At 43.8% G+C, this 18,529-nt stretch overlaps 1 protein-coding gene across 6 annotated transcripts in view; it reads right to left on the bottom strand.

Annotated features, from left to right (window-relative positions):
* Nucleotides 1-18,529, bottom strand: part of LYST (lysosomal trafficking regulator) — a 151,462-nt gene that overhangs the window by 108,881 nt on the left and 24,052 nt on the right. For all 6 annotated transcript variants that reach the window (XM_042848373.2, XM_005291190.5, XM_042848372.2 and 3 more), the window contains exons 2-3: nucleotides 10,446-10,545; nucleotides 5,611-5,809 (exon numbers count right to left, since the gene is read on the bottom strand). In XM_042848373.2, the coding sequence (XP_042704307.2) occupies nucleotides 5,611-5,802 (192 nt within the window). In that variant the 5' untranslated portion in view covers nucleotides 5,803-5,809; nucleotides 10,446-10,545. The remainder of the gene's footprint in view (nucleotides 1-5,610; nucleotides 5,810-10,445; nucleotides 10,546-18,529) is intronic.

Consider the following 18,529-nt stretch of genomic DNA (forward strand, 5'->3'; position numbering starts at 1 on the left):
ACCAATGGATGGAATGTGCTAATCGCAGCCGAGTGGGCCATCAAAGTGCTGAGGGTGAGACCCAATGACTTCAGGGATAGAATGCAGTCCAAGATTGGGGGATGTCTGCCTCTTCTGGTGGAATGCCTATAAGTTAGGCCCAAGAGGAAAAGCGCCTCCACTTAGCTCGGTAGCATTGTCTAGTGGACTCCTTCCTACTGTTAGAGAGAATGTCTTGTACAGATGAGGAGCATACTGATTCTAGAGTAGATGCCTATCCAAATACCATGCCCTGAGATGGAGTGCATGTGGATTGGGGTGCTTGATTCTGCCACTGTGTTGGGTGAGGAGATCGGAGAAGTTCAGGATGGGAATCAGAGGACGTGCGGAGGAGATTGGGGAACCAGAACTGCCTGGGCCAGAAGGTGGCGATAAGGATGACCATTGTCCTGTCTCGATGGATTTGAGGAAAACTCAAGGTAGGAACGGCAGTAGAGGAAATGCGTAGTTGATTTGGTTTGGAGCAGGTATTTGGTGCATTTGCTACTGGTCTGAGAAACGAATAGGTCCCTGGTTGGGGTCCCCCATTGTTTGAAAATGTTGCATAGCCCTGTATTTTGAAGCTCCCATTCCTGGTCATTCACAAAGTGCCTGCTGAGTGAGTCTGCAAGCACATTCTGTGTTCCTGGAAGCTAAGCTGCAGATAGTGTAATTTGATGCATCAGTTCCAGAGCTTGACCACTTCTGTGCGGAGAGCGGGGGATCTCGCTCCCCCTTGTTTGTTGATATAGAAGTGGGAGAAAGGATTCACACATCTTTTGCACTGCTCAAAGTTCCAAGATGTTGATATGCATCCTGGACTCACAAGAGGTTCAGGAGCCTTGTGCAAAGCAGTTATCCATATGGGCTCCCCCGCCTATTAGAGACACGTTGGTGATGATAATTTTGCTTGGAGAGGAGGGAAGAAAGGGACCTCAGACATACATGATGGGGGTCTGTCCACAGTAGTAGGGATGATAGTATCTTGGCCGGAACTTTCAGCCTGAAGTCCAGAGAATGATAGCTTTGCAAGTACGCAGAATGGAGCCATGTATGGAGGCAGTGAAGATGAAGGGGTCATGTAGGTGCATGAAACCATGTGGCCCAGAAGAGGCAGGCACATCTTGACCAATACATGTGGGTCATTCATGATGTGAGAAATAGTGTTCATTGCCTGACATGTGTCTATGGGCAGGTATTCCCATGATGTGATAGAGTTTATGGTAGCCCCGATGAAATCTAGCGACTGTGGGGGCTGAGGATTGATTTCTTGATGTTGACATTGATTCCCAGTGAAGCAAGGAGTTGAGTAACATGGAGGGTGATGCGAGGATTTCCTGGTGGGATCTGGCTGCCAGGAACCAGTTGTCGAGGTATGGAAAAAACAAGACGATCAGAACACCTGATGCGAGTTCTCACTATAGAAAATACTTTGGTAAAGACTCTGGGAGCAGTAGCTATTCCAAAAGGAAGTACTGTATTGGAAATGGCCGGTGCTCACTGTGAATCTGAAAAAATGTTTGTGGGCAGGATGAATGTTGGCATGGAAGTAACTGTCCTTCATATTGAGAGCTGTGAGCCACATGCCCTTTCCTAAAGAGGGAATGATTTCTGTCAATGTGACCACATGAAACTTGATTTTGCAGATGAAGTGACTAAACTGACTGAGGTCGAGGATTGGTTTCCAACCTCCTTTTTCCTAAGGAATCAGGAAGCAAGTTGAGTAGAACCCTGTTTCTGCTCTATTGCTCCCTGATGCAATTAGGAGTTCACCTCTGGGAAGAGGATACTGTCATGAGAGTGATTCCTGAAGAGGGATGGGGAAGGGGCTTTTGGAGGAGGAAGCATGACAAACACAATGGTATAGCCATGGCAGATGACATTCAGCACCGATTTGTCCATTGTTATTGCACTCCAAGCATAGAATCATAGCATACCAGGGTTGGAAGGGACCCCAGGAGGTCATCTAGTCCAACCCGCTGCTAAAAGCAGGACCAATCCCCAGACAGATTTTTGCTTCAGATCCCTAAATGGCCCCCTCAAGGATTGAACTCACAACCCTGGGTTTAGCAGGCCAATGCTCAAACCACTGAGCTATCCCTCCCCCCATGGTAAGAGAGTACTAAGTGACACCCAAAGGGAATGGAGGGGTCATGAGGTGTTCGATTCTGTGGTTGTTGGCTCTTCAGCTCACATCAAAAATACCTGTTGGCCTGAGGCTGGGCCTGCAAAAAGGAAGCCAGTGATGGAGGACAAGGAAACAAGATATTTGGATTTTGGGACATTTTCATTGAGGCTCATAAGGTCTCTGGTGATAGAATTGAGAAGACCAGCACCTTGGGTCGACGATAGGTGGTGTAACTTCTGTTTCTGGCCCATACATTCATGTCCCAACGAGCGGAGGGTAGCCCTAGAGTCTTTCAATGTATGTAAGAACTCAGCCTTAAGAGCAATAAATCAAAATTGGCAATATGCCAAAATGCAGTGGCCCAGTATTACTTACATCAGGTTTAGGAAAATTATATATATTATATAAATAAATATAAATAAATAGAGCCCAACTCGCCCCCAAACAATAAAACTAGACAATCATACACAGCTGTTATAATGTGTTCCTCAAAGCACTATATAAACATTAATAGCGCCTGTCATAACTATAGAGGGAAGGGTAACAGCCCTCCTGTGTACAATACTATAAAATCCCTCCTGGCCAGAGACTCCAAAATTCTTTTACCTGTAAAGGGTTAAGAAGCTCAGGTAACCTGGCTGACACCTGACCCAAAGGACCAATAAGGGGACAAGATATTTTCAAATCTTGGTGGGGAGAAGGCTTTTGTTTGTGCTCTTTGTTTTGGTGGTTGTTCGCTCTTGGGACTGAGAGGGACCAGACAGCAATCCACACTCTCCAAATCTTTCTGAACAAGTCTCATATTTCAAACTTGTAAGTAAACAGCCAGGCAAGGCGTGTTAGTTTTATCTTTGTTTTCTCAACTTGTAAATGTACCTTTTACTAGGGTGTTTACCTCTGTTTGCTGTAACTTTGAACCTAAGGCTAGGGGGGGTTCCTCTGGGCTCTTTAAGTTTGATTACCCTGTAAAGTTATTTTCCATCCTGATTTTACAGAGATGATTTTTACCTTTTTTCTTTAATTAAAAGCCTTCTTTTTAAGAACCTGATTGATTTTTCCTTGTTTTTAGATCCAAGGGGGTTGGATCTTGATCCACCAGGAGTTGGTGGGAGAAAGGAGGGGGGATGGTTAATTTCTCCTTGTTTTAAGATCCAAGGGGTTTGGATCTGTATTCACCAGGGAATTGGTGAAGTGTCTCTCAAGGCTACCCAGGGAGGGGAATTAGCACATTGGGAGTGGTGGAAGCGGACCAGATCTAAGCTGGTAGTTAAACTTAGAAGTTTTCATACAGGCCCCCACATCTGTACCCTAAAGTTCAGAGTGGGGGAAGGAGCCTTGACACTGCCCACTTAACAGCTTTTACAAGTGTCAATTAAAAATTATGCTAACTGAACTGGCATCAAAATCTCTCTCTCCTATCCTTCCATCAGTTAAATATGAAGTTCTGAGGACAAAACACAAAAACAACCTGTCTCTTATCCACAAAGTAATACAGGTAAATCCGCTCTAGACATGGAGTGTAAAACTAACCCACAGAAGATATTAATTAGAACCTACTGTGAATCAAATTATGAGAGGAAGGTTAGCATGAACACATAGTATCAATATTCTACAATACTGTGGTTTCAACATGTTCTCGGAATTAGAATACTGACAAGGCTCTGAATCCCAAGATAATTATTTTTACAGGTTTAAATTCCATAAATAGCATTAACAAAGAGCTATGAAATTTGAGTGGGAAATTTACTGTTCTCCCTGATACTTACAAATCTCTAAAGATTCATAAAATCCTTAAACAAATCTGTAGGTGCCATCAACTACAAAAACATTTGGGATCCACAGAAACTGTAAACGTGCATTTGTAATGGTCAGTCCTAAAATTCTACACCTTTGAGCCAGTACACGGCAAGGAACTAGTTCTAGAATTGTCTGAATTTCTATTAAATGCAAATCAATACCCAAAAGTTAGAAACAATGCAGTTGTAAACAGGATAACTTATGAAACAAATAACTTAATGAGACCATGAAGCTTCATCTGCACCATATTAGGTAGGTAATAACTGCATCTTAGTTTATCAGAAAGCTAGTGTAATATTAAGAGTTGTGTTTTGCAGAAACCAGTACCACCGGCTTTTATGGAGTTTCTGTTTGCCTTGTTTATTAAAATGTGTACTTTGTGGGGAAGATTTCTGGGTTGCTGGATTAACTGATGTTGACATTATTTAGAAACAAAGACAAGAGCTGAAGACTACAGTATTACTGTTTAAATGAGAGACCGCTATCATAATAGTTTAGAAATGTGATTATAGAAAGGAAGTGCACACAAACAAACAAGGAACTATTAGTTTAAAGACTTCACTACCATTTTGAATTTAATAGGCTTAACATTTCAATTTCTGTTTAAAAGTACAGTAGGTCTTGTACATTTTTAAAAAGGTATTTCAAAAAATACTAATTTTTTTCTGCTCCCTGTTGATGTTATAAGGGTCTTTTTAGCAAGGGATACATTGACTAAAAATGGGAAAATGCAAAGGGCTGGGAAATGCGCAAAGTGAACAAACTGAGAAAAAACATTTTTATCCTGAGCTAACTTTTCAGTTAAGAACAATGCTTTAAATTTTTGTACGAGTCTGGTTGAATGGGAGAGCCTGGGGGGAACCCAGAGATGCCATGCGAAATAGGAGATCACATTTTAGAGTATTGGTGACATAATGTGCATGGATATTGGACAGGTATGGCAAAAAATTTTACACAAAAGCTTTTTTTTTTTAGGGGAACAGAAAATTGGGTTTTTGACCAAATGGTACTTAAATGTAAGTGTCTGCTTTCCTCTTTTTTTTTTATTTTATTTTCACTTGGACTTTTAGTTGAGGGAAAGTCAAAATTCCCTGCTAAAAATTTTGAGTGAAAAAACAAAGTTAGTTTGCTGACATTTGATATGGGGAAAAAACACCACCATTTTCTAACAAGCTCTAGTATTGTAGTCTCTGAACAGTGGCGAGATGATTTCCAATACTGCGCTGTATAGCATCTCTTTAAGGCCTGCACCTCAACTACAAATTCTAGTCCCAGTACTGCAGTCTGATCTTTTAGCACAGACCCTGGAAGACCACCATGTTAGTGGATCTAGCTAGTGGAACACTAGCTGTTTCAAAGGAGCATGCATTTACCCATTTGTCCTTTTTCTAGTAAGGACAGAAAGAAAGCTGCTACTATTAAACAAAACAAAAAGTTTACTGTCTTTCACACTTCCTTTTTAATCATGCTCATTCACACGCTACCATGCAAAACAAGAAAACCCAGAAGAAGAAAGTACAGACTCTCAAAGGGAAAATACAAACAAAAAAAGCCTATCAAAGGCACATCCTGCCACAAACATATTTTCTTCAAAACACAATAGCAGAAATGTAAACTGCTGTACTGCAAATATAATCTACAAGTCACTCAAAACTATGAAAACTTACCTGATCCATGATGGAATTGAGCATAGTAAGCAAAGTAAAACCACGACCCTGAACAAGGTATTGTCCAAGTGCTGCCATGTGAGTTTCTTCCTCTTCCTCCTCCCTGGCCTCAGCCCTCTGGACCACAGCATTGCAGAGACGATTGACATCTATCAAAAATTCACGTGCCAGCGAGTTACTGGCACTGCTCATGTCTGAGCTGCAAACACAAAAAAGAAAAATAGAGAAGTATCAATGCTTATCCTTTAAAAAGTTTACAATTCTCAAGATTTTGAGCTACACGTGAAGTCTATAGGACTGAAAAGTTTTTAAAAAATTATTCCTATATTTTTTTCCCCCCAATTGTGGCTTCAGCTATTCACCCTCCACAAACTACACTAAACGTAAGTTAGTCACAGATATCTACCATCTGTAAATTTTGAAGGGTTTCTGTTTCTCATCCATATCATGAGATATTTTCCATGTACTATTAATTGCTTTTATATTTTCTAACTATTAACAAGCAATACTCATTTATAAAATATCTATTAGATGAACATCCACAAAGCAAAGTTTTCCTTGGGAATGTATAAAGGTAAATTAATGGCTTAATTCCAGTTTTCTAGTAAGCTAGAAGTGAGCTGTAATGCCCAGACTGCATATTTAGAAGCAGCTAAAACTTAAAGGAAAATGACTAAGTCAGAGGAAAATCAGATGTCCTATGATTCAGGATTTTTTTTAAATGTCTAAATAAACATTGTGAATTCAAACTAAATGCATCTTCTCACACTCTATAAAGTATGTATGCATAGGCTGGGACTTTTCAAAGAAGATTAAGGGAGCTAAATGCCCAAATGCTATTGAATTTCAATGGGATTTGGGCATCTAGCTCCCTCATGTGGTTTTGAAAATCCCAGCACCACTGCGCAAGTGAGGCACAAGTGTTTATAAAATAAAGGGACTCCAGCATCTTTCCCAGGATAAAACAGGCTTTACTTTCAAAATAATCAAGAAACTTTTAAAAACCATAAGTAAATTAGATCAAAACGGAGATCTAAAACTAAAACATCAATTTCTAATAAAATGTAATATTAAATTTTGGGTTTACCAGCATGGACAGTGGTCCTTTTAATTAAACAAATGATTGAATTAAATATTCACTAATAATGCATGTTGCTCAAAATGTGATTCTACTTTGGAGAAGACTCAAATGCAGTAGAGCAAGATTACTTTCAATTCTTCACATTATATATGTCCAAACATTTGAATTTTACTTTAAAATAAATGCACATAGTACACTGGATTTCAGTATTTGGACGCTATTTAAAAAAAAATTTAAATACAAAAAGTAAGAAAACCTAGAAATGTTTCTTCAAATTCCTCCACTGCCAACTACTCCAGTGGAATTAATAAGTTTCTCTTTCCTCTCGTAAATATTATGGTAATATTGCTAGTTGGCCAGTAACACACTGGCAATTTGAAATTAACAGGAAGGGAAAAATATATTAGAAATTACAACATAAATTACAGAAAGATCAAAAATTATCTATGTTACTGAGAAAGGCATAGTGAAAGTGGCATGAAGCAGTGGTGGTGACTAGAGAAATATTGGGTGCACTAGGATGCACAAAAAGTGAAGAGCATATATGCAGTATGACTCATTTTAGTTACTGCTACAAGACTAGATAGAAGAACCAAAAATAAAATTTAAAAATAGAGTTAAGATGTGAGATCAGTAAGAACAGGCCCAGGTGTGACTCCCTTCACACCAACAAATAGGAAAAAGGATCTCTAGGACTGCTTAACTCTGTTCTTTAAAATAGTTGTATTAATGTTGCTGAAATGGAGAAAAAAAACCCTGTGCAGTCATTATGTCAAATATGACATCTTAATAATTTTAACACATGCCTACAATAATTTTGGGATTAAGAAGTTATCTGACACTCAAAACCTCATGTGAATGTTGTGATCACTACTTCTTCCACTGAAAAGGTATATATTGCATGAGCAACTTTTCATCGTAGAAATAAAATTAAAGAGTATAGGTGTCTAACATCGGACATCCTAATACTCAGCCCTGGTCTACACTACGAGTTTAGGTCAAATTTAGCAGCGTTAGATCGATTTAACCCTGCACCTGTCCACACGACAAAGCCATTTTTGTCAACTTAAAGGGCTCTTAAAATCGATTTTGGTACTCCTCCCCGACGAGGGGATTAGCGCTGAAATCGACATCGCCAGGTCGAATTTGGAGTAGTGTGGACACAATTCGAGGGTATTGGCCTCCAGGAGTGCTCCATTGTGACTGCTCTGGACAGCACTTTGAACTCAAATGCACTAGCCAGGTACACAGGAAAAGCCACGGGAACTTTTGAATTTCTTTTCCTGTTTGGCCAGTGTGGCGAACTCAGCAGCACAGGTGACCATGCAGTCCCCCCAGAATGTTTCTATGCTCCCCCTATCATCTCCGTCCCTGAGGTTATTGCAGATTAGAAGGCGAAAAAAAATGCACTCGCGATGGCCTGTTTTCCGAGCTCATGAAGTCCTCCCACACTGACAGGGCTCAGCGTAATGCATGGAGGCATTCAGTGGCAGAGGCCAGGAAAGAATTGGTATGTTTGCTTAACGGCAAAAGTATCATGCCTCGCTAGCGATCCTGCCCGAGTCAGGTCGCTGTGTCCCATGCACGCCGCGCTGAGTCAGCCTTGGGCAGGGGCATGACTGCTTTGTGAGCAAGAAGGCCATAGATATAGACATTGCATTAGGTAGCTTCTGTAGCTATAGAAAACATTCCTGTGCATTCGGCAAAGGATGTGGCAAAAAAAGAAGCCCGTAGTGTTGTGGTTATCATGTTCACTTAACACGCAAAACATCCCCAGTTCGAAACTGGGCGGAAACAGATCACTGTTCCTTTTTCTGACTCCCCTCCTGCATTTTTAGTCTTAGAACAGACCGCGCTGTGAAATTTTAATTTGAATTATATCAATTATGAGTTAAATAATATGGAAGCTCTCTCTAAGTTACAGTCCCAGGTTCCTTATCCTTTCAGCTGCTCTGATAAATTAACATTTTTGTTAGGGGCAGGGGGAAATTTTCATGAAGCCTTTTATAGGGAATAAATGCTATCTAGGACTCTGAAATAATCTGAACGTGGCCCATAGAGTGCAATCCTTCATTCTGGATTTGTCATTCCACAAGTTGAACTGCTCCTTACTACTGTCCATGGGAGCAAGGGGCAGGCTGGGGTAGGTGCGACCGCGCAGTGCTGCCAGCTGGGAGAGCAGCCTGAGGCAGAAGCCTCCAGCTCGCATGATATTCCAGGCAGGACTGAATCTCCATGAGACAAAAAACTTAAGACTCATAGACTTTAAGGTCAGAAGGGACCATTATGATCATCTGGTCTGACCTCCCGCATGATGCAGGCCACAAAGCCGACCCAACCCCTTTCCCTTGACTCTGCTGTTGAAGTCCCCAAATCCTGTGGTTTAGAGACTTCAAGTAGCAGAGAATCCTCCAGCTAGCGACCCCTGCCCCATGCTGCGGAGGAAGGCGAAAAGCCTCCAGAGCCTCTGCCAATCTACCCTGGAGGAAAATTCCTTCCCGACCCCAAATATGGCGATCAGTAGAACCCCGAGCATGTAGGCAAGATTCTCCAGCCAGACCCTCATTGGCCATTGATACTATTTACCAGCGATGGCTGGTAAAGAGAATGACCTGGAGCCACTCCCATTCAGTGCTCTAAGAGGAGGATAGCCATGTCTGTCCGGGCACTCCTAATTGACCTCACTGAGGTCTGCCAGCTGAGCAGGACCCCCGCTAGCAGGAGCTGGGGGATGGAGGCCCAGACCGGCAGCGGGCTGAGCCACTCAGCTGATGCTGGTCTGGGGCTCCGTCCGCCGGCCCCGCTCAGCCCGTTGCCTGTCTGGGGTTCCGATCATCCAGGCAGACAGCAGGCTGAGTGGGTCCGGCGGACGGGACCCCAGAAAAAAGGCGCGAAACGATTGTCTGCCGTTGCTTTCACAGAAGGAGAGAGGGAGGGGAGCCTGATGACACGTACCCAAAACCACCCGCGACAAAGTTTTTGCCCCATCAGGCATTGGGAGTTTTACCCAGAATTCCAATGGGCGATGGAGACTGCAGGAACTGTGGGATAGCTACTCACAGTGCACCGCTCTGCAAGTCGATTCTAGCTACGGTAGTGAGGATGCACTCTGCCGACTTAATGCGCTTAGTGTGGACATAGGCATAGTGTGGACTGTATAAAATAGAATTCTTTAAAAAAAAAATCGACCTAATTTCGTATTGTAGACATACCCTAAGTGTTTGGTCATGGAGAAGTAACTGGCCAAGACGCAATCAGAATGAGGGGCTGGCAGGGTGATTTACATACATATGAAAAAAAGTGGAGTTCAGGACTAATTATTGCAACTTATGGTGCAGGCAGGAGTTAGGAGCACTACAAAAGCTGAGCTTTCAGCCTTGTGCAGTGGAAAAGAGGAAGAAAAAGGATGCTTTGTGACCAGAAAAAGGCTAAGCATGACAAGAGGTCTTTGGAAGGAAAATGAAGTAAAGATGTTAAGAGACTCAAGGAAAGGAAGAGAGAAAAATTCAAACAGAGATGAAAACAGAGACAAGAAACTCAAAAATGAACTCTTCCTTTTAAGAGTTTTCAGTCTCCCCTATTTGAAAAAGGGAAGTAAGGTAACTGTTTCCTAAGGGTAGAGGCATCAACACTGATCTTAGCTATTACCAATTATGACTCATGCAAATTCTACCAGCGAAAATTCTGTGCACACCTATGACATTGTAGAAATAAATATTCATGGTGTGTAATGTAAATGCTAACTGCTACTTACCAGGTTGTTGTTGTTTTTAAATACAGCTTCTAACACATTTCTTTTCTTTTTACAAGAGAAAAAACAGATACATTCTGGGAATATTTCCTTAAAGTTTTGCCTGTAAGACAAGAGAAATGTTTGTAAATCACAAGGTCTTTAAAAAAATATCTGTAATATGCTATTTTGTAATTTTGAAGTTAAAGTTTAAATGTAGTGTTTCATAAACTTATGAAATTGACCAATAAATCCTTCCCAAGTCTTTTTTGAGTGTTAGGATGGAGGATTGACTCAATCTAAAGCTTTATGATTCTGGTAACAGGAAACAAAGGTTACGTATACAAGACAAGACAAGCTAATAACATAAAAGCTACTCTAGTTCAAATATTTCGAAGCAAAGTGTTGACAAGTAACGTTTTTCCGCAGAAGTGATGCCAAAATTTTCAGATTGGCCATCATTTGCATGTATACACAGACTTTGAGCATTAACACCTGTGACAAGTGAGGAGCAGATATTAGGAGCCATGAATTATACAAACAAATGTAAATGCTTGAGAAGTGCATGCACAGGTGTAAGGACTCACATAACTGAATGCAAAGATGGAGGACCATTATTTGGGTGCTACCACAAAACATATTATATCTAATATCTAAAGGCCTAAATATGGGGAGGGGGAAAGAATTCATGAGTTTAGGAAAGAGAAGCAGTTAAATCAAAATCATTGCCAGGCTGACAATCATTATTACAATACAACTGACAAAGTGGGCAAGACAATACCCTAGTTGAGATGAAAGCAAGTGCTATGCTTAGATAGGAAGACATATGCAGTATACAAAGAAAAGATTGTCTTGGAGATGGTACAAAGGTGGCTAGGAAAAAAGGGGATCCAACTTGTGACTCATATAGCAGACTAACTAGAACAAGCTTAGAAAAAAAGCTTGCTCGAAAACCAAGGACCAGGATGAAGCTCCAGATGTTTCACATGACATATCTGCTTCCCTGTAGCTTAGGCAGGCTACAATGTTGACCTGCAATAGTTTCTCCAGCTTCAGGCAGCTATCTACCCCTATCAATAGTTCAGGCAGGGAGTGAAGCAAAGTCAGTGGCTGTCACCTGTGAGTAAAAATCACACATGGAGATGCACAAACCTTGGCAGCTCTGAACGTAACTATAATAAACTCAAGAACTTGCAGGGTTGGGCCACATACACACACCCAGACAGTTATAAACTTCAGAGCAGATATACTAAACCAGAACATTTAAAATAGCACTTTGTCTGAAATAATCATGAATGAAGGAAAATTACTGTAGATTGAACTCCCTTTATGGCTCTTTGACAAATCACCAAGTTTAAAAAGAGCAGTTGTCAATCAACTGGAAAATGAAGTTCCTGATTATCAATATACTTCTCCCCCGCCCCCCATGTCTTTACAGCATGAGAATTAAGGGGGGGGGGGAAAGGTTCTTCTGGTACTACTTAGGTAACCTGAATCCCTCATTCTTTTCTAAATAAAAGTACGCTTCAGAAGAAGAGTTATTTAATGTTTTTAAATTCCCAAAATATGGCAGTCTTTGAGTGCCTATATCATACAACATCTTCCATGCTTAAAATGAGGACAAATATTTTTACAAATATAAAGGGGATGACGCCTATCATGTAGCCTCTACTATGATTCAGTTTGTCAAACTGTCAGTATTTGTTTCTTTTAACTTTTCAAAGTAAACTTTTATCTTGACCAAATGTCAGTTGCTCAGTTGTTCTAAAGTAGCATGAATCCTTACCAACCATCCACAAATTTGAGCCTCATGTTTCATCTGAGTTGTATTTAAAATACAAGTTGTAGTTAGCGCTTAAATAACACCTTTTGACTGAAGGTGCTTTATAGCAATGGCTCTGTAAAGCAGACAGCAAGTATTCTACTAATTTAACTTAAGTAAATGACATATTTTCAAGGCTGTTCACTAATTTTGGTGTCAAGTATCGGGGGTAGCTGTGTTAGTCTGTATCTACAAAAAAAACCAAAGACTAACAGATTTATTTGGGCATAAGCTTTCGTGGGTAAAAACCTCACTTCTTCGGATGCATAGAGTGAAAGTTACAGATGCAGTTACAGATGTATGCCTGCATCTGTAACTTTCACTCTGTGCATCCGAAGAAGTGAGGTTTTTACCCACGAAAGCTTATGCCCAAATAAATCTGTTAGTCTTTAAGGTGCCACCAGACTCCTTGTTGTTTCATTAATTTTGGGTGGACCATTTTAGTATCCTGCTCAATATGCAAAACCGTATTCCTCAGAGGTGCTCGGCACCCACAACTCCAGTTGACACCACTGCGAGTACATGATGTCAGCATCTCTTGGAAAGGAATCGGGGGGGGGGGGGGGGAAGAGAGAAGAGTCAAGTGCTAGAGGTCTCAAGTTGAGCACTCAAAAAATAACCAAACATTTCTATAAACCAGAATTATTTCATAAAAAAGGGAGGGCCTTTGCAAGAGCTGGCACCTGGTCTTCCAGCATCATTATTACATCAAATGTGACCTGGAAACTTAAAGTCAAATATAATACATTATAATTAAGTTAAGCTGTATGGAAAGCAATCTTCAGCATATATGACCTCTGTAATAGCAGCAAAGAGACCAGAGCAAAATAGCCAAGTAGTTTTCTGTAACAATACCTTCTGCCGCTTTCTTATTGTTCGGTTTAGCTATTTAAGCACTTGATAAGATATGTGAAGTGCTTTTAAGATCAATAATGAATGATTTCTCACTGTGATCATAGTACTACCATGCACTGTATACAGCTAAAGCTATGCTAACACACACGTATATTGTTAGGCACCTTCTCTTCCTCTTGCTGACCATGGCCACCCAGAGGATTCAGGGGGCCTGGGGCAAAGCAATTTTGGGGGCCCCTTCCATAAAAAAAAGTTGCAATACTATAGAATACTATATTCTCGTGGAGGCCCTTGCAGCCCCGGGGCAAATTGCCCCACTTGCCCCCCGGGTGGCCCTGGGAAAAATAAACATTTAAAAACCTTCTGCATCTTGGCACAAACCCAGTTTTGAGAAAACTTCTTTTCAAGTCACGTTTACAAGGTGAGAACCTCACTGGTTCTCAGCATCAGATAGTGCTAAAAGGCACTAAAGCTCATTAAAAGGGTTGGACAAATATTTTCCATCAAAACTTTTTTTGGATCGAAAACTAGGGGTTTTTTAAAAGCAGAAAAAAATCACGGACAATGTCTGCTTTCCTTCAAAATTTGTTGTGGTTTTTTTAAATTGAAAAGCTGAAATTAGTCTGCCAAAACCTGAACATGATTTGGGGTTTCAGAAGTGTGTGGCCAAATATTTGCTTCTTGCTGTGTTTGATTGTTTAAAGAAACAACAAAAAAATTCTGCTTAAAAAAAAATCCAAATTTTTTGAACCACCTCAGCTTGTGACCAAACGCCTGAACCCATCCAGTCAGAGATTTTTCCAGGTTTCTGATACTCTGCTGGCTTCCTTAACTCATATCTGTCTCCATAACTTTGGGTTCATTTAGGTTAGAACATAAGAATGGCCATACTGGGTCAGACCAAAGGTCCAACCAGCCCAGTATCCTGCCTACCGACAGTGGCCAATGCCGAGTGCCCCAGAGAGAGTGAACCTAACAGGTAATGATGAAGTGGTCTCTCTCCTGCCATCCATCTCCACCCTCTGACAAACAGAGGCTAGGGACACCATTCCTTACCCATCCTGGTTAATAGCCATTAATGGACTTAACCTCCATGAATGTATCTGTTTCCTAGAGACTGGCTCCATGGGGTCCCTCACAAACTGGAGACAGTTACTGTGGGTTTGTCTTTAGTATAGACTATGTACATACTCCACGAACTGAGCATTTGAGCTTAGGCTCATCCCAGATTCTGGAACGAGCCTATGTTGTGAAAACTGAAATGCTCAAAATATGCTCCATGTGAATGGACACAGGGTGCTAAAATTAAATTAACCCAGGGGGTCTCAAACTGGGGGTCAGGACCCCTCAGGGGGTCACAAGATTATTACTGGGGGGGGTCACGAGCTGTCAGCCTCCACCTCAAACCCCACTTTGCCTCCAGCGTTTATAATAGTGTTAAATATATAAAAAAGTGTTTTTAATTTATAAGGGGGGGGTCACACTCAGAGGTTTGCTATGTGAAAGGGGTCACCAGTACAAAAGTTTGAGAACCACTGAATTAACCCCTCTGGAGCCTCGGGGAATGCAGGGGGGGGGGAATCTCCCTTGGTAGGGTTGGGAAGGAGGTAGGTGGTGTATGATATAGCTCGTCTCATGTGATCCCTCCCCCATGGCTCTCTTGGCTCTATCACTGTTAATCTAAAGTGGCTAACTTTAAATGAAGCTACCCTCCTCTGACATGAATCTCCCTATGGCACTGAAATTAAATGTAGACTATAATTTGGCATTTGAGAAGTGAAAGGGATGGTAGCCCTAAGGGAAAAGATAACAGCTTGGCTCATTGTATTAGATAGCTGTCTGCAAGCCTCAAACGGCTGAATGAGCTTTAGAGTAGGGAAGGCTGTGCCTCCCCAAACAGCCTGGCCCTGCCCCCATCTGACCCCCACCCACTTCCTGCTCCCCAACTGTCCCCCTCAGAATCCCCAACCCATCCTGCTCCTTGTCCCCTCACCCCACCCCCCACCATTCTCCCTATCCCCTGACTGCCCTGACCCCTATCCACCCCCCCACTGAGTCCTGACAGATCCCCGGAATGCCCACGATCCAACCCCCCCCATTCCCCGTCCCCTGACCGCCACCCCCAGCAGCGCTGTCCAGGGCCACTCCTGGGTTACTGCTACCTCTCCCCTCTCTCGGAGCCTCAGCGCACCACGTCCAGGAGCTGCCCTGGCCCCTGGACAGCGCTGTAACGGCGTGGTTCCAGCAGGACCGGAGCTCTCAGCCCTGCCCCCTTACCACGCGGCTCTGACTCAGTGGGAGGAGCTCAGGCCCCGCCTGCAGCGCTGTCCAGGGCCGCTCCTGATGCGGCGCGCTGAGGCGCCGGGGGATGGGAGAAGGCAGAGGTGGGGCCAGGGGCCCCTGTGGGGCCCGGGGCAAATTGCCCCGTTTGCCCCCCCCGGGCGGCCCTGTTGCTGACTGTAGCATTGACACTGCTCTCTACACAGACTGACACTTCCTCTTATTCTGAAGTAGCAAGCAAGCAAACTAATAGGATTAAGAAGAAGAAGAAGGTCTAGTGGGCCAAGAAGCAGCCCTACAAACGTTCAGTTTCAAAACATCAGCATTGCTTGGGCTCTTGTTAAATGGACCCACAATCTCTGGAGGCAAGGTCTGAACTGCCTCATAAACTGTTTAATGCAGTACATAAGAACAGCCATATTGGGTCAAACCAATGGTCCAACTGCAAAATTCTGCAAATTTTATTGGTCAATAAATAAATATGGAGGCTCCAGCATGACAGTGGGGAGCACAGGCCACTGGCTGCATGGAGGTAGAAGATCACCCTGCATGCAGCCCCTCACCCTCCCAGGACACAGGCTTGGCTGTGTTGCTGCATCCAACCTTGACACAGCATAAGGGCCAGGCCTGCCCCAGAGGTCCATTTCTGGGGGTGCGGGGGGGGGGGGGGCGGAACTGGGAGTAGTTTCTGGAGATGTGTCTGCTCCAGTCGCTCTCTGCAGGGGAATGGCACTCCTTCCCCACCCCCAGCCCAGCTGGGACTAGCAACTGAACCCAGCACAGGGTATGAGCCACCACCAGATGTGGGGAGGGCCTTGGGGGAGGGGGGTCTGAAGGAAGGAGGGGTGAGGCTTGGCAGGGAGGTCTGTAGGGGTCCAGATGCATAAGGGTTGGGCAGATGGGGGGTGGGTCTGACCCAGCACCATCAGAGGTGTCTCCAGCCCTGCCCAGTGATTTACCTCTATGCTGGCTGCTCTGGGTGCCCGAAATGACACACCCGCACTGCTGGGGAGGGGCGTATGACTGGTTTTGCGGCTTCGTTTTACTTCCTCATCAGAAAGTAATTTTTTGCAGGGAAGCAAAGAAATCCACATGGGAAATGAATGCTGTGCATGCGCAGTGGCACAGAATTCTCCCAGCAGTAAATGAGGATCAGTTTGGCATGATCCAACTTCAGTTTGAGAATGGCTTGTGGGATGATTGGGATCGGGGGGAAAAGGCGTACATCAGAGCCAAACCCCAACTGAGGTGCAAGGCTTTGGTCTAGGAGCTCTGATTGAGATCCACTTGACAGCAAAACTGACTGTACTTCCTGTTGTCTCTTGTCACAAACAGATAGCTGGTTAGAAGGCCCCATTCCGCAAATATGGACTTCAGCACACTGGACTTCAGATATCACTTAATGATTCTGTGAAAAGTTCCTACCAAGGTGATCAGCCAGGAGATTGTGAGCCCCAGATAAGTGAGTGGCTGTAGGAATAATGCTCTCCTTGATGCAGAACGGCCAAAGTTTCCTCACCTCCTGACGAGGATGGCTGGAGCAAGCACCTCCCTGCTTCCACACACATATTGTAGTAGAGCTGTTGGCGAGCATGTGAACTGCTGAGTCCTTGATGTGATCCCAAAAGACTCAGCAGACATCATAAATGGCTTGAAGTTCCAGGATGTTGATATGCAGGGAAGCTTCCTATTCTGACCACAAACCCTGAATTTTCAATGTCCTTAGATGTGTTCCCTGGCCTACTGAGGAGGCATCAGTGACTATAGTCCTGGTTGGTGAGGAACAAGCAAACGGAAGGCCCTGGCATACATTATTTTTAACTGCCTACCACAGTAAAGAGTCCAGGATCGCTGGAAGCACTCAGACCAGCCTGTCGAACAAATAACCCGGATGATATACACGACCATGGTTAAGATTGATACCACAGAACCAGACATAGGCCATGAATTGTCAGTTCATTCTGCAGAAGTGTTCTCGAACTCAGAATCTAGAAGGACCCTAATAAACTCAATTCTTTGAGGAGGACAAGTGTCAATTTTCTACCTAGACAAGAGCATGCTGCTCTCCACTGGTGTTCCCTTACAGGAACTTTCAGTTACATGAGTACGTATTTCTCAAACACCAAAATATTATACTTTTTTCTAAATCCAAGACATCAATCCTACAGTAATTCCTCACTTTAAGTCATCCTGGTTAAGGTTGTTTCGTTGTTATGTTCTTGATCAATTAGGGAACATGCTCATTTAAAGTTGTGCAATGCTCCACACTTACGTTGTTGGGCTGCCTGCTTTCTCCACAGCTGGCAGCCTCCCTATGCCTGACCCCCCTCGCTCCCCAGTGCCTCGCGTCCGCCGGCAGACCCCACGGATCAGTGCCTTCCCCCTCCTCCCCCCTCCTCCCGCCCGCGGCAATCAGCTGGCTTGCAGCGTTTCAGGGGCAGGAGGGAGGCGCGAGGACTCAGCACGCAGGCTCCCCCTCCCTCCTGAACGCCACTGGCCAGCTGATTGCCCTGGGCAGGGGGCAGGAGGCGGGGGGGGGGGGAGGGGAGCCTGCGTGCCCGGTCCTTGCTCCTCCCCCCTCCCTCCTAAACACTGCAAGCCAGCTGATTGCCCCAGGCAGGAGGGGGGGGGGGAGGAGCAAGGACTCAGCATGTAGGCTCCCCCTCCCTCCCCTCACTGGGGCAATCAGCTGGCTTGCAGCGTTTAGAAGGGAGGGGGGAGGAGCGAGGATGCAGCCTGGGAAGTAAAGGGGGAGGAGGTGGGGGAGGGGGAAGAAGAGGTGAGTGGGCAGGCTGAGGGTTAAGCCCCGCCCCGGGTGCTTGCAGAGTAGGGGAAGCTGCTGCTGCTGCTGCACAAGGTGCTTCTCCTAGACTACAGCATCTTCAGCCTCTTTGCCTGCCTCATGTCCAGTGCCAGTGGGCTGTGCCTGTGTGGGGTAAGGCAGGGGCATCTCCCAACTATAGTACTGTATGTACAGTATGTTTGTAAACATACAGCACATGCACACTACTCCCCCGCAGCATAGTATTAAATTGCTTGTTTAAAATGTATATAATGCCTTATGTCTGGCAAAAAAAAAAGTTTCCCTGAAACCTAACCCCCCCCATTTACATTAATTCTTATGGGGAAATTGGATTCGCTTAACATTGTT

Source organism: Chrysemys picta, chromosome 3, assembly GCF_011386835.1.
Source record: "Chrysemys picta bellii isolate R12L10 chromosome 3, ASM1138683v2, whole genome shotgun sequence".
Taxonomy (NCBI): domain Eukaryota; kingdom Metazoa; phylum Chordata; order Testudines; family Emydidae; genus Chrysemys; species Chrysemys picta.